Consider the following 14645-nt stretch of genomic DNA (forward strand, 5'->3'; position numbering starts at 1 on the left):
AAAGCAAATCACTTTCTTCAAGGATCGACTTTTCTCTGCCAGCCCTGCTAAATTTTCACTTTCCATCTACTATTTATATGAGGGGTGGCCAGAAAGTAATTTCCAATTAGTAGGGACATTAATTTTTCGCAAACGCCAAAACCGTAAAAAATGGTAATTGCTGCGAAGTTATGTTTAGGAATGTGTAGTGATGAAAATGTAAATGAAGTCCACACAGCAGAACCTTTAGTTCCAGAACTTAACTTGACTGAAGTTAAAGATGCTATTAAAAGGCTAAAGAATAACAAAGCACCTGGCATTGATTTAATACCAGCTGAGTTAATTAAATATGGTGGAAATTCATTAATATGTCAAATTCATAAATTAATTTGTTTAATATGGAATAAAGAAGAAATCCCTCATAAGTGGAAAGAATCCATAATTGTTCCTGTGTTTAAAAAAGGTGATAAAATGAACAGCAATAATTACCGTGGAATTTCTCTACTCTCAACAACATATAAAATATTATCTAACATTCTTTTAACAAGACTAACCCCATATGCTAATGAAATTATAGGTGATTATCAATGTGAATTTAAACGTAACAGATCAACTACAGATCAAATTTTTCACATCAGACAGACACTTGGAAAAAAAGTGGGAATATAATCAAAATGTCCATCAGCTATTCATTGATTTCAAAAAAGCATATGATTCGGTCAAAAGAGATAAATTATATAATATATTAGTAGAGTTTGGAATACCTAAGAAGCTTGTTAGTATGATAAAAATATGCACCAGTGAAACAGAAAGTAAAATTCGTGTGGGTATTAATATGTCTGACAAATTTACAATTCATGATGGGTTAAAACAAGGAGATGCATTATCTCCATTGCTCTTTAATTTTGCCTTAGAATATGCTGTTAGGAAGGTAAAAGAAACTAAAGAAGGACTAAAATTAAATGTTGTGACTCAGTTGTTAGCATATGCAGATGATGTAGACTTACTGGGGAATGATGTGAATACAATTAAGAATAATGCTAAAATATTTTTCAAAACTGCTAAAGAGAGAGGTTTGGAAGTTAACAAAGAGAAAACTAAATATATGCTTACAGGCCGAAACCAAGTGTTAGGTAATAATCAAAATCTAATTATTGATAACTCGTTTGAACCAGTTTCCAAATTCAAATACTTAGGAGTAATATTAACAAATGAAAATTATATTAAAGATGAAATAAAAAGTAGGCTTAATTCAGGAAATGCATGTTACTTCTCTCTTCATAAACTTTTGTCTTCTCGTTTAATATCTAAGAAACTAAAAGTTAAAATATACAAAACAGTAATTTTGCCTGTAGTATTATATGGATGTGAAACTTGGTCTCTTACATTGAAAGAGGAACTTAAATTTAGAATTTTTTAAAATAAGATCCTTAGGAAAATATTTGTACCTAAAAGGGATGAGGAGACAGGTGAGTGGAGAAGGTTACATAATTTAGAACTACATAATTTGTATTCATGTCCAGATATTATTAGAATAATTAAATCAAGAAGACTTAGGTGGGCAGGCCATGTGGCACGAATGGGAGAGGAAAAAGGAGTTTACAGGATTCTTGTTGGGAAACCTGATGGTAAGAGACCTGTAGGAAGACCAAGACGAAGATGGAGGGACAACATTGATATGGACCTAAGGGAAATAGGTAGGAATGGAAAAGAGTATATAGATCTTGCTCAAGATAGGGACAGTTGGAAGGCCTGTGTTGCGGCAGACATGAACTTTCGGGTTTAAGAAGGCTAGGGAGTTCGTTAGTTAGTTATGTGTAGTGATGTCTGGACACATTTTTCGCCCATTCGAAATATCGAAATAATGCGAATTTGGCATAAAATGCGAATTGTTGGTGTTTTTAATGATTTTTTTTAAAGAAATGTCCTAAAACAGCGTAAAATTCCATGAAATCCAACATTCTTGTCTTTTCTAGGCCATGTTTGTGTACATAGAACATGCAAGTTTTCCAACATTTTACTCAAGAGTAAATTGTAGAGTTAAACGAACATGGAATATTTCCGACAGACACATTAAATCATGTATTTCCCACGATTTTTTCAACTTTTATCAAAACCATTTGCATCACAGAGCAAAGTGGCAGGGTTCTAACAGGAGATCGAGTGGGTATCTACCGTCACACGGGAGCCACATCTTCGTATTTGTCACACGAGATATGTTTTGAATTACCAAGCTAAGTGCGCGCCATCGGCATTTGTCGAGCGAGTAATAATGGAGTTCACTCGTTAGGGCATCTGACTACTATGCGAGAGACCCGGGGTCGATCCCCTGCAGGGGAGAACCGGGATGTTTTCCACCTATTCAAACTGCTCCGGCGACCGCCCAGCATCATATGAAGCTGGTACCTTGAGGAAACTTTGAGGGATAAAGGTAGCCAGGAGCGTGGTGCTGATCACATCACCCCCACCTTCAGCCATGATCAAGAAAGTGTGGGACCCTAACTCCACACCCCTATACACCTTCATGGAAAAGTGCAGGGAAGCACTTTACTTTTACTTCCTCAAAAATCTGTTCCAACATATCAAACTGTCACGAAAATACGTAGACCATGTGACCTACAATTTAAAATAATAGTTTAAAAGCACCATGAAGTATTAAGTTTCGGTATATTTGGCAGATAAATGTTCTAAAACAAAAACGCGAATTTTAGGAAACGTAACAGTAACAAGTCAAAAAAGATAATGCCAATTTTTGGTGCTATAATATATCGGTATCTGTCACGTGAGATTGATTGATTTTAATTTTTTTGTGCGTCGCCACTTATGGTCATTATGCACCCTTCAGTATATACGGGGAAAATTCCATTATCTAAAATCCTTACCTTAAAATTTTAAAAAAGGGGTATGGAAAATAACTTTCCTAAAATAACTTTCAATATATCAAACTCTCATGATGAGGCGTAAGCCATGTGACTTACAATTTAAAACAGTAGTTTAAAAAAACCATGAAGGTATAATTTCAGCTATTTGCCAGAAAATGCGCTAAAATGAAAATGTGAATTTTGGGAAAAATAACACCGTATAGTAAAAAATAAGAAAATACACCAATTTATAAAAAATAACAAAATATTAAGGTCCCTACCGATTAGGCATAAATAAAACAATAATATCAGTAGTAATTTTTTGCATTAGTAACAGTGAGTCCTAACTTAATTTTCGGCATAATCACCACCGTTGTTCTCGCATTTGTCGTAGCATGGCACTAAATTTTGTATGCCCATGGTATGTGTGTCTGACAAACAAAGACTGGAACTATCTCTACCGCAGTGTAGCTGTCAAATCCTTGCCCTGCCAGAAACCTATTCAGTTAAACCAGGAGATGAAAGTCGGTACATAAAGAGCAGGGCTGTACAGGGAGTGGTCCAAGATCTCTCACCTGAAGTGATGCAAAGGGCCCGTGTATACTCAACTGTATGGGGTTGTGCACATTCGATTGGCCTTCCGTGAATTGTCTGCACCATCGTCTGACCATGTATCCCTCATATAATGGGTCTTTTGTTTCCTTATTCCTTAAAGTACCCCTGTGAATACCTGGAGTTGGATAATTAGCTTATGCACATCCGGTCTGCACACCTCACACAATTGCTGGTGGCTCTGAGCCAAATTCTGAGCATGCAATATAGGCTACATCGCAGTCTGTGGGATACTGTATGATAGCTGCAATCTTTAACCTAGAACTGTCCTAAAACGGCTGCATTGCAACTGTACCAGATTACAGCTACATGCCACTTCTTCCTTCGAAAACTAGTGCTGCGTATAGGCACCATTGGATGCCCCTCGTATATGAACTTTCAGAAGCTTTTATTATTAGTGTGTTCCTGTTTTAATGTGTGGTTAGCTAAATCATGTACCTATACAATGCAATTCTATAAATTCCTTACGTTAAATTTCTAATACCTACATACCCTTTTCGTCAGCATTAAAGGTATAACTGCATGTTGTCAATTTCACAGTACTTCACTTGGATATACTGTACTGAAGCAGAAATCCCATTGATGAAGTGAGGAAATATGACACTTTATTTTGTTCGATTCAATTGTTTCACTTACATGCAAGAGTTAAGTTGTTTGCTTTACAGAGAAGGGAGAAGTAGCTTTATGCATTGAAAAATGAGTCCGCACTCATGGTTCTTGCAAGCAGAGGGTTCCAAACTTCAGTGGAAATATCAACATATAATACCGAGAATGGATAAGGAGACTGATAAATTACAAATTGTATTTCTTATTCATTCACTCTTCCCTCTTATCTCATTTAGTCGTAACTTTAAAAATAATGAAGTATTTTATTTTAAAAGTACTGCGTATGACAAAATTCCGTAATTTTTCCCTAGCTTGTGAATTGTAATAATTTTCCAAATTCACTATTTTGCAGTTTGAATTCAAATCATAGAGAATAGAGGAATTAAGTCAATTTCATAGAAGATAATATTGGTGCTTAACAAATCCATGCCTGGATCTGTATGAGTTTATTATTTCAATTTACAAAAACATCGATTTAGTTTAGTTTGTAATTGTCAGGGAAAAATGTAAATTTTGTCCTGGAAAACCTGGAAAAGTCAGGGAATTTCATTTTTGCTTGTTTGTAGCCACCCTGATAAAGAGAGCCCACCGGTGCAGTTATCTGGAACAGGGTGCGACGAACTCCAACACTGTGGTTCCAGGAGGGCCTGGAGAAGTTGTCGCACTGCTGGAGCAAGTGTATATAGCTAAAGGGAGACTACATCGAGAATTAGGACATATCTACTGAAGTGTAACTATTCTGTGGGAGTCCAAAAAAAAATTAAGTGTAAATCCATATGGAACGCCCCTCGTACATAACAATTAAACTCCTGTTGTGGTAATAAAAAATAAAAAAAGTAAAGTGCTCCCATGTGCATAGCACCATGCCATGAAGGCATATAGGGGGTGTGGGGGTAATGCCCCACACTTTCTTGATCCGGTTTTGAGTGGGGGTGATGTGATCAGCATCACGCCCCTGACTGCCTTTAACCCCCAGGGTTTCCCCCAGGTACCCATGTTATTTGACGCTGGGTGGGCGCTAGGGCTGCTTCCGTTAGAAAAGTTCCTGGATTTGAACTGGCCAGGGCTCGAACCCGGGATCTTTAGCATGGTAGTCAGATGCGTTACCGACTGAGCCACCGCGGTCCCTGTTGTGGTACTCGAGGTATAAGTACCTAGGGCTGAGCCGATATTTATTGATGCTTTCTAGCATTTTAATAGTTCAAAGGGTTCGCAGATAATGCCATGCAAACATTTTCTCAGAATCTAATTATCCTGAAAGTTATTCAAAATTTGAAGTATTTGTTTGTTTACTCCAGCATTGTGATGAGAAAATGGATTTTGTGTGTACTTACCAGTTATTTTAATTTTTTGATGTAATTCTTCATACATATTAAACTATTCATATTTTTGGAAATGAGAGTTGTGATAGTAAATAATTACAGAGAAATTTAGTACTCACAGTTTCCACAAAGCTGTTTTTTCTTTGTTCTATTAATTTTGGTGGCCACTGAAGTTGTCCACTGAAATTAATAGAACAAACAAAAAGCAGCTTCACGGAAACTGTGAGTACTAAGTTTTCTGTAATTATATTAAACTAGTTCTGTATATAATTGGAATGACTTACACAATAACATTAATCAATATTTTGAACAACTTTTAATTGTTACAATTCAAGTATCGGTATTGGCGTGATTATTCGGCTCAGCCTATACATACCTATGTATATGCTATGTACTATATTCCTTTTCCGGAATGTCTGGAGTAAGACAACGCGAATGCATCCTGCGCGCACGTTGCGTTGTGTGCCTCGTCCAATGAGCGCGCAGAGGGGAAGGGTCACGCGGGAGGGGGGACTCAACTGGTCATTCGCAGTCCAGTAGTTCTGTGGGAATTCTGCATTCAGGAGAGCGCCGCATAGTCTGGCCCCCCACAAACTTTCGCCTCTGCGCGTCCCTACTCCAGACATTCCGGAAAAGGAATATAGTACAGGTGTGGTACCCACACAAAATTGCAAACATTTCATGCAGAACCTCCTTAATTATTAGGTTTCATGACCGGACACCAGAGTGTAGTGCTGATCACATCATCTCTTCTATGGATTGAGAATGTAGAGAACGTTGCTTCACATCTCCAATGTGCCTTCTTGGCATGATGATGGCAGGACAAGACAGAAACTGCATATTTAGATATATATTTTACAAAGCCACGGTATATAAATTAAACATGTACTATATACACAGAAGAATATTAACAAACTTGTAGAAATCTTAAATCGATAACTTTAGTGCATGGATAAAAAAATAACAGTTCAAAGATACTACTGGCTTGTAATGATTCCATTGATAGTTAATGGCCAGTGTCCATGAATACACATATATACATATATATTTCTGTGCATAGTACCTACCATAAAACAATGTTTACCTATTGTATTGCTAGACTAAAATACTTATTGACATCTATACTTTTTTAATTATATATCATGTAATAATTTTTTTTTTCACAATGAACTATTGAATGATATCAACACAACTTTCCCAGTTGTAAAACCCTAATAGTGCTACTTTTTACATTTTTTAAATTTCATTTTGGTTAGCTGCGGCCACCACAGGCATTCTCAAAATAGGAACTTTTGTGTAAAGTTTTCTTCTTCTAATGTTGTTTCTGCAAAGTGGATACAAAAAACAGGCAAATAGGTTTAAATTTATTTATTTATTTATTTTGCAACACTGGACATTTGAAAAGCACACACTTCAAACCCCCCTATCCCTTCCAGAGAGACTTACAGATGAAAGTGGCTACCATCTGCTAATAGTAATGAAAAGCATATGCGTGTAACTGCGGCATGGTTGTATTTGAATTTGTAGTGTGTCCTGAAGCTTGTACTGTTTGTAACATATTACTAGCATGGTGACTAAACACGTATGTACACAACTGCTGATCTCCCCTCTTAAAAATCTGGGACTTAGTTTTGTATGTTTTTGTCAGCATTTTTGTGGTTCAGTAATATAGTACTTACTTGGAATCCTGTTATTTAACTATCTTGTGTGCAGCAGTAAATTGATAACAATCTTCTTTTTCCTGCGTTCAGATGTGTTTGTCCTTTTATATTTCATTTTTCCACATGTATCCCTCATATAATGGGTCTTTTGTTTCCTTATTCCTTAAAGTACCCCTGTGAATACCTGGAGTTGGATAATTAGCTTATGCACATTCACAGTTTTTTCTACTGTGTTAATAGTCAGGGTAGAGAATTCCCCAGTGTGGTCACAATCCAGTGTTTCGAGTCTTACTTAAAGTTCTAGGTACACTCCCGGTTATCACGTCTCTGCTAAAATAGGAATGAAACCAAACTTGGAAACACTTTTTCATAGTGTCACCTTGTATTAGGTTCCCTGTAGGAGTATGTTCCAGGGATTTGAATCACACTTAAAACTGTCCCAATTAGCATATCTGTTCATGAACTGTTTGTATCAGTAGTGATATTGGAAAGTTATCATTTGATTTTAATTACTTATATTTTTCTCAGGTTAATGTAACTCACAGGCACATCAAGTATTGACTAATGCTTTTGTGAAGTCTAAATACCCAGAAGCTGTGGAAACTGTGGAATTATCATGAATTCTGTGCCAATATGGTGTGGTAAAAGAGCATTTTGCAATTAAATGGCCATTGTTTAAATGTTCTGATTAGCTCATATCTTTTTTTTTCTTGCTTAGCTCCATGCCATGAAGGGGTGTGGGGGTAATGCCCCCACACTTTCTTGATCCCGTCGTGAGTGGGGGTGATGTGATCAGCATCATGCCCCTGACCACCTTTACCCCCCAGGGTTTCCCCCAGGTACCCATGTCATTCGACGCTGGGTGGGCACCGGGGCTGCTTCCAACGTTAGAAAAGTTCACAGATTTGAAGCCCCCGGGAATCGAACCCGGGACCTTTAGCATGGTAGTCGGACGTGTTACCAACTGAGCCACCGCGGCCATGTAAATATGTAAATGGTGAAATATTTTAGGCCAACCTGTGGGAGAGTGATACTGTATGGTGGCAATGAAATATTTGTATTCCACCATTAATGCCTATTCTCAGTAATTTTAGGTTAGTACAGGGTAAACCATATCTCGGGAAACACAAGTTGTAAAATAAGTTATGCATGAAATCCTACAAATTGAGCACATTATGCATTTAAATAGCCTTCTGTTCAAAAACCATTTTTCATATTTAAAATATGCTTTTATAATGTTACTCACTAAGTTAAATAAAACTTTTTTTTTCCAGTACAACTTGAAAAATATGCACATGTATATCCACATAGTGAAGTAACTAGGGATGGTATGACGACAGAAATAGGCCTTGTAACGAACATTTTGAAGTTACTCCTTGAAAACAAGGAAGACGTTCGTAATTGGCCAGAGAGGAGGAGAGCATATGGAGGTGAGTTTGTTTTGTTTTGTGTTTAAGTTCATTAAATTTATACTAGTTGGAGATTTTGGGCATGAACAAGTATAAAAATATGTAAACAAATTTTCTTACATACTGTACGTTAAGGCTATTCTAATGCCATTCTACAGTACCAAACATATTTTTGATTGCTTTTATCATTTCAATTTATTATGCATGTACTTGAAATGAAGAGTGCAGTAGTGACCAAAATTATATTACCTTTGCAGTTAGTTGTAAGTATTTGGGCCACTTCGTTATTGAAATTTCCTGTCTTGTTCAAGATCAGCTACGAGATTTTTAAGAACTATCATCTAATTAATTTTGAGCTATTAATTAATTTCGTAAAATTGAACATACAGGGTTAAATATGGCTTCAGAGAGGACTCATTTGTATCACTCTGTTTTAGTTTTTGTTTAAAGCCCACCTTATGCACAGATAGGCTAATCGGGACTGGACCTACAATTAAAAGTGGGATCCGAACCGCTATGTGCCTCCATTGGATATTGAACACAGAACCCCTTGATTGTAAGGCAATGGCATTACCACTATGCTATCAGTGAGGTCCTTCTACAGGGTGTCCAAAAAGTTTCACAATCGAGACTGAATGTAAAAACTTTTGTACAAAAAAGCAATAGAGACATGAACTTTGCATTGGGTATTAACTTTGTCTATGTGGATATTTTTTAAAAATTAAACAAGAAAACTATTCTCGGCATGAATGTTCAGTGTAGAAAATAAGTTTCTAAGGTGTAAAAATGGTTTTGTATAAAGAAAAGCATGGAGAAAAAACAGATATGGAGTCGCTTACAATATTTTTTATGTGTGGTGATGATCTGTGTGGGTATTTATCGAATTAACAAAAGAACAGTACATTTTTATGCATTCTATGCATTTCAGACGATTTATAGGGTTACTTATGGTATATTCATAAAAAAAGCATATTTTTTCCGAAAATACGAAGTGTACTGGCAACATTGGCAATGTCATAGGACAGTGCTAGATGTTCCCGACATCTAGCTATTGTTTAATCAATGTTTTACCTGACGAGCTTTCTTGGGACGCGGCGAACTTGAAGTCTTCCACTGGCTTGATTGTTGCTTTGATTCGGGATCGTAAGCATAGCACCACGTTTCGTCACCTGTGATAATTTTTGAAAAAAAGTTTGGATCATTTTGGGACTCTTTTTTCAAAGCACGGCATGCTTCCACGCGACCTTGTTTTTGTTCAGCAGTCAGCAGTCGTGGTACGAATTTGGCAGCCACCCTTTTCATTTCCAAATCGTCTGTCAAAATTCGCTGCACTGAACTCCAAATCACTCCCAACAGCTCAACAATTTGTTCAATGGTCCGTCGTCGATCTTCGTTGATGATTTCACGAATTTTTTCAACATTGTCATGTGTTCGGGCCATGGAAGGACGACCAGAATGAGGTTTGTCATCAATTGACATTTCACCATTTTTGAAACGGGAAAACCACTCAAACACTTGAGTTTTCCCCATAGCATCGTCCTTGTACGCCATTTTTAACATTTCAAGAGTTTCTGTTCCATTCTTTCCGAGCAAAAAGCAGAATTTCACCGCCACACGCTGTTCCCGAAAATCTGCCATTGCAAAAACGACGATCACACAAAACAGTTGTCACTCTAAACTCCGCCGAAACGTGTCCTGACCTGCTTCAGCGACGGCACTCGGCTTAAAGACTCAGGAAGGTACGCTCTATGTGCTCCTAGCGGCAAAATGCGGCACTACAAAAGCTCTGCCCACCACAAAATTAGTTTGTTTCTTTTGGATACGCCCACGTTCATTGCTCTCATCATCACGCAATCATCTTGCAAAATGTTTGATGCTAAATGTAAAATTTATTCGGCTGGCAACCTGAGAGCACTTGTTTCAATCACATCACCAGGAGAGCTAGAATACTCTAAATAAAATAAAATATAACTTATTTTTACTTACGTTCAGTGAGTTTGTGTTGAGTAATTGACAACGTTTCAGGGACCACTGTCCCCTTCTTCAGGTATGTGTATCGGCTTCACGATTACCCACAAAGCTTCATCAATAGCAAGGATTAGGTTTACATGGATAGGGTAAAATATTGGGATTCCATCATAACTGACCTGTTCTCTTTAAAAAACACTCTGTAAAATTTCCCTACTATTAAAATCAATTAAAACCCCTCTGTTACAACTTATTAAAAAAGAATCCCTCCGCCCATTTGCCGCTCACATGTTGACAGTCAATGGCTTCCTTGCGAATGCATGAGGTCATAAGAGAGTTTGACCCCCCCCCCCCCCCCGCCTCCTTTTCACCTTCCGCATTCCGTCATATCTAAAGTGAAATCGCGTACGATTCGAGCTTCACGCTTTGCATCTGGGGTAACCTTGAATCCGATTTCCTCATATTCCCGCTTTTCCCATATTTTCAGCATTCCTATCCAGAGTTCATCAATGTTACCGTCTTCTCTATTAAGTTTATTTTCTCTATTCCTACATATAAATGATGCTTCATATACATTTCTTCTAAATAACTTATCCTCCTCCCTAAGGACTTCCCACCCCTCAATTTTATGTTCTTCTTCCAATATGTGCTCAGATAATCCAGTTCTGGGATTCCCTTCCCTGATATCCTTATCCTGTTCTTTTACCCATAATTCTGCCAGTTTGTCCAACTTATTCTTTTTTGCATTGGCATTTAATCTTACACCGACCTGAAGAAAGGGACAGTGGTCCCTGAAACGTTGTCAATTACTCAACACATACTGAACGTAAGTAAAAATAAGTTATATTTTATTTTATTTATAGTACTTCAAGTGAGTAAGTCGCACATAACCTGAAAAATGAAGAGGAAAGTTAGAATTACATCAATTATGTTGGGGACTGATTTGGCAACATGAATTGGAACCTGGCTATCCTCCAAATATTTTGCTGTAAACAAAGGTTAAATAAGTTAAGACACTACAGAAATTACAGAAAATGCACTGAAATTTCTACATGCAGAAATTGTGTGGAATGTCAGGGAATTTGTTTTGGCAAAGTGAATGGAAATCTTTTGAACTTTCGGAAAAAAAAAATTCTTTCTTTATGCTCACATAACCACTGTTCCATGGTAAGAAATATATCAATTTATAGTCTCATATCCTTGGAATTTTCTTACTAGCTTAGGAGAATATATTTGACAAATGCTTACAAAAATTTCCATTTCATTCCATAGCTATTAATATGCTGTTGGAAGAATCAGATTGTGCGGCGAAGCAACTTTTGGAAGACTGCCTCTTTCGGTTAAGCGAGGAGATATTTCCTCAGGAGAAGAAACAGGATTACTACAGGTATTGTATTACATCTAAGGAAGTGAGTAGGTGGGTGTCGTAATGCATAGGTAGATGTTGTAATATGTGCCGTGTTGTCACTTTGTATTTCATTCACATATCCATAACTGTTGACCTCCATCGCAGAGTGCATAGCATGCTACGATGACAAGAGCCCCAGGTTCGAATACTGGCCTGGCCATTGTTGTTCTTTATGAGAGTCCCTTCATCATGTCATCACTCGTCATCATCACTATTAGCTAAAAGTGGCAGAAAAAATGCTAAATAACAAAAATGAAATCAAATCATTTCACACATGCAGTCTTAACAGTATGTTCACAAAATTGCAAGAAAATATAACACCTTATGAAACAACCCATCCATCCCACTCCTAAGAGAGCAGAAGTTAATAAAGCTAATTGGCTGATTCAGGACATGAGACATCCTTCTCACTGAATATTCAAATGCCAGCTGCCTTCTTGCATGCTGCTCTTAGTCGATTGATGCAAAAAGAGATATCCTTGCTGTGTGTCCCCAAAAATGCCGCTAGACACTTATGTGGAGTCTTATTATCATGGAAGTTATGCAAAATTCGAAGTTTCCATTGATTTTGTACCAGCATTATTTGAAGAAACTTAATTTTGTGATTACATAACAGGCATTTTTATTATTCTGGTGTAATTTTTTAAATATTTTAAATCAAAACTCTGGTAAATTGCAGTGGAATACTCACCCACTAATATTAATCAGTATTTTGAACAACTTTTAATTGTTATAATTTTCAAACATCAGTATCTGTTTTGATGGGAATCGGTAAGGTTATCGGTATCGGTTAAAACTAGTGTCGATTCGGCTCTGATATTTTCCTGTGTGTTCCACGATATACCTTGTTTCATCACATTCATCTATTGTGATCGTCACTAGTTTTAAAGTAGTTGTCTTTTGTTTTAGGTTTCGGTGCATCAAATCTGCATCAGTGACACGTGACAAGAATTATGCAGATCAGTCATTGCTGAGGTATCCTGCAGATGAAAGAAACAGAAGGTAGAATGAATATTGTTGCAGATAACTGATGCACCTTCTGAGTTATTGCTGATATTCCTCTTGCTTCATTATATTTCAGGTTGACTGATGTTTCCTGTAGTTGGTGATGGTATTGGTATGGTTGGGAGAGACTGTAAGAGTGATATTTTTTTTCAAGGGTTAACTGCTCTGTATAAATAATTCTTGAAGGTTTCCTGGCAGTGAATACTGAAGAGGTTTTCTCAGGCAATCAGCCAGGCAATTTCTGGATAGGCTTTCAAGCTTTCGAGAGCTAACGTCACTCTCTTCTTCAGGGATTGAAGTGCAGAGATATGTCAGGGTGAAGCTATATATATTTGGTGTGGGAGGCTTCCAGTGTAGGTAGCAGGCCAATCAGGTGGCATATCTCTGGCGTCCACACTCCCAGTCGATTAACGCTAACCAAGCTGGGACCGTCTCACCAAAGAAGCAATAGCCATTCACGGGGAAAAGGAAAACCTCAACAGGGACACAAGACTAAAACTGGACCCAGCCTGGTCAGCGATAATCGACTGGGAACACGGATGTCGGAGATACTCCACCTACACCAGATACATATAACTTCACCCTGACAAATCTCTGCACTTCAATCCGTGAAGATGAGAGTGACGTTAGCTCTCTAAAGCTCGGAAGCCTATCCGGAAATCACCTGGCTGATTGCCCAAGAAAACCTCTTCACTGCTCTGTACAAGCTCACCATTGACTCCTTTGGCTATTGTTTTGCATGTAGTATTAAACAGGTTTTTTTTCCTTTGGTCTGCTGTTTCTGATGCTTTTTGAAACTTTCCATTATGTAATAAACCTTTGCCAAAATAAAATAGACATCCTTAGGTTTGAATATTTCTAAATTGTTTGTTTGAATATTTCTAAATTGTTTGTGTAAAGGGCTATTTTTGGCAGGTGGTCATAAAGTCAGTGTATGTGTTTTTCATTTATTTATTTTTTATTGTGACTTCGATCTGTGATTTTTGTTTTCGTTACCTCATTTTGGGGGAAACATGACGACTTCTCAGTGATATCACCCTGACGATATATAAGGAAAGGGGTCATTCCATGCCAAATCAACCATGGTTTGAACCTTGTCATCTCAAAAATTGATAATTTTTGGTGCAGTGGTAGCACAAGTAAAGTTGACGAAAACAGATTTTTTGGGCTCTTAGTTTTTGAGTGATTGACTTTCAAAAAAGCAAAAATCCCAAAATTTGACAAATTTGATATAGGGGAGACCGGGGTAATTAGAACAGGAAACATCCTGTAGAAGTTCCACTGCAAATTACTCAGAAAGTTACTGATGGATTTTTTAAAAATTTCTACCATTTCAAAGGACATCTTTTGTATATTTTTGAAAAAAATAATGACCATACCTGCATTGCAAATACTCGTCCAAAAAAAAAAAAAATTGTCATGACACCATAAAATTGTTCCAATTACCCCATTTGGGGTTAATGGAACATAAGTTAGAAATTTCAACTGAATAGCTTTAGATTGCTGTTGGCGTAATACGAACATCATATATAAATGTCCCATTTACCCTGCAAATTTGAACACAATAGCTCTACTTCTTCTGGAGTTATCAATGCTTGTTTAAATAAAATCCCAAGTTAACGTCTTTTTTCATAAAGTTCAATTTCCCAGTTGTGAAGCAAACATGTGTGAATGAAAATCAGTGTTCTATGATTTATTTGAAAGGTTACAGGCCATTCTACAATGTAGTAAAGAAAAAACTTCTAATAGTTACATATACAATCTAGTATATCAATTAGAAAAAGTACAAAAAAGCATCTTTTTTGGAGGAAAAC

At 37.1% G+C, this 14645-nt stretch overlaps 1 protein-coding gene across 2 annotated transcripts in view; it reads left to right on the forward strand.

The window, feature by feature from the left end:
• Positions 1-14645, forward strand: part of LOC145980123 (uncharacterized) — a 73220-nt gene that overhangs the window by 26820 nt on the left and 31755 nt on the right. Inside the window, exons 6-8 of one of the 2 annotated variants that reach the window (XM_083113134.1) lie at positions 8316-8471; positions 11691-11805; positions 12736-12828. In XM_083113134.1, coding sequence (XP_082969260.1) covers positions 8316-8471; positions 11691-11805; positions 12736-12828 — 364 coding nt within the window. The remainder of the gene's footprint in view (positions 1-8315; positions 8472-11690; positions 11806-12735; positions 12829-14645) is intronic. The other variant, XM_083113135.1, reaches the window with a different exon arrangement.

This window comes from Lepisma saccharinum, chromosome 27 (assembly GCF_977018435.1).
Source record: "Lepisma saccharinum chromosome 27, izLepSacc3.1, whole genome shotgun sequence".
In the NCBI taxonomy this organism is placed as follows: domain Eukaryota; kingdom Metazoa; phylum Arthropoda; class Insecta; order Zygentoma; family Lepismatidae; genus Lepisma; species Lepisma saccharinum.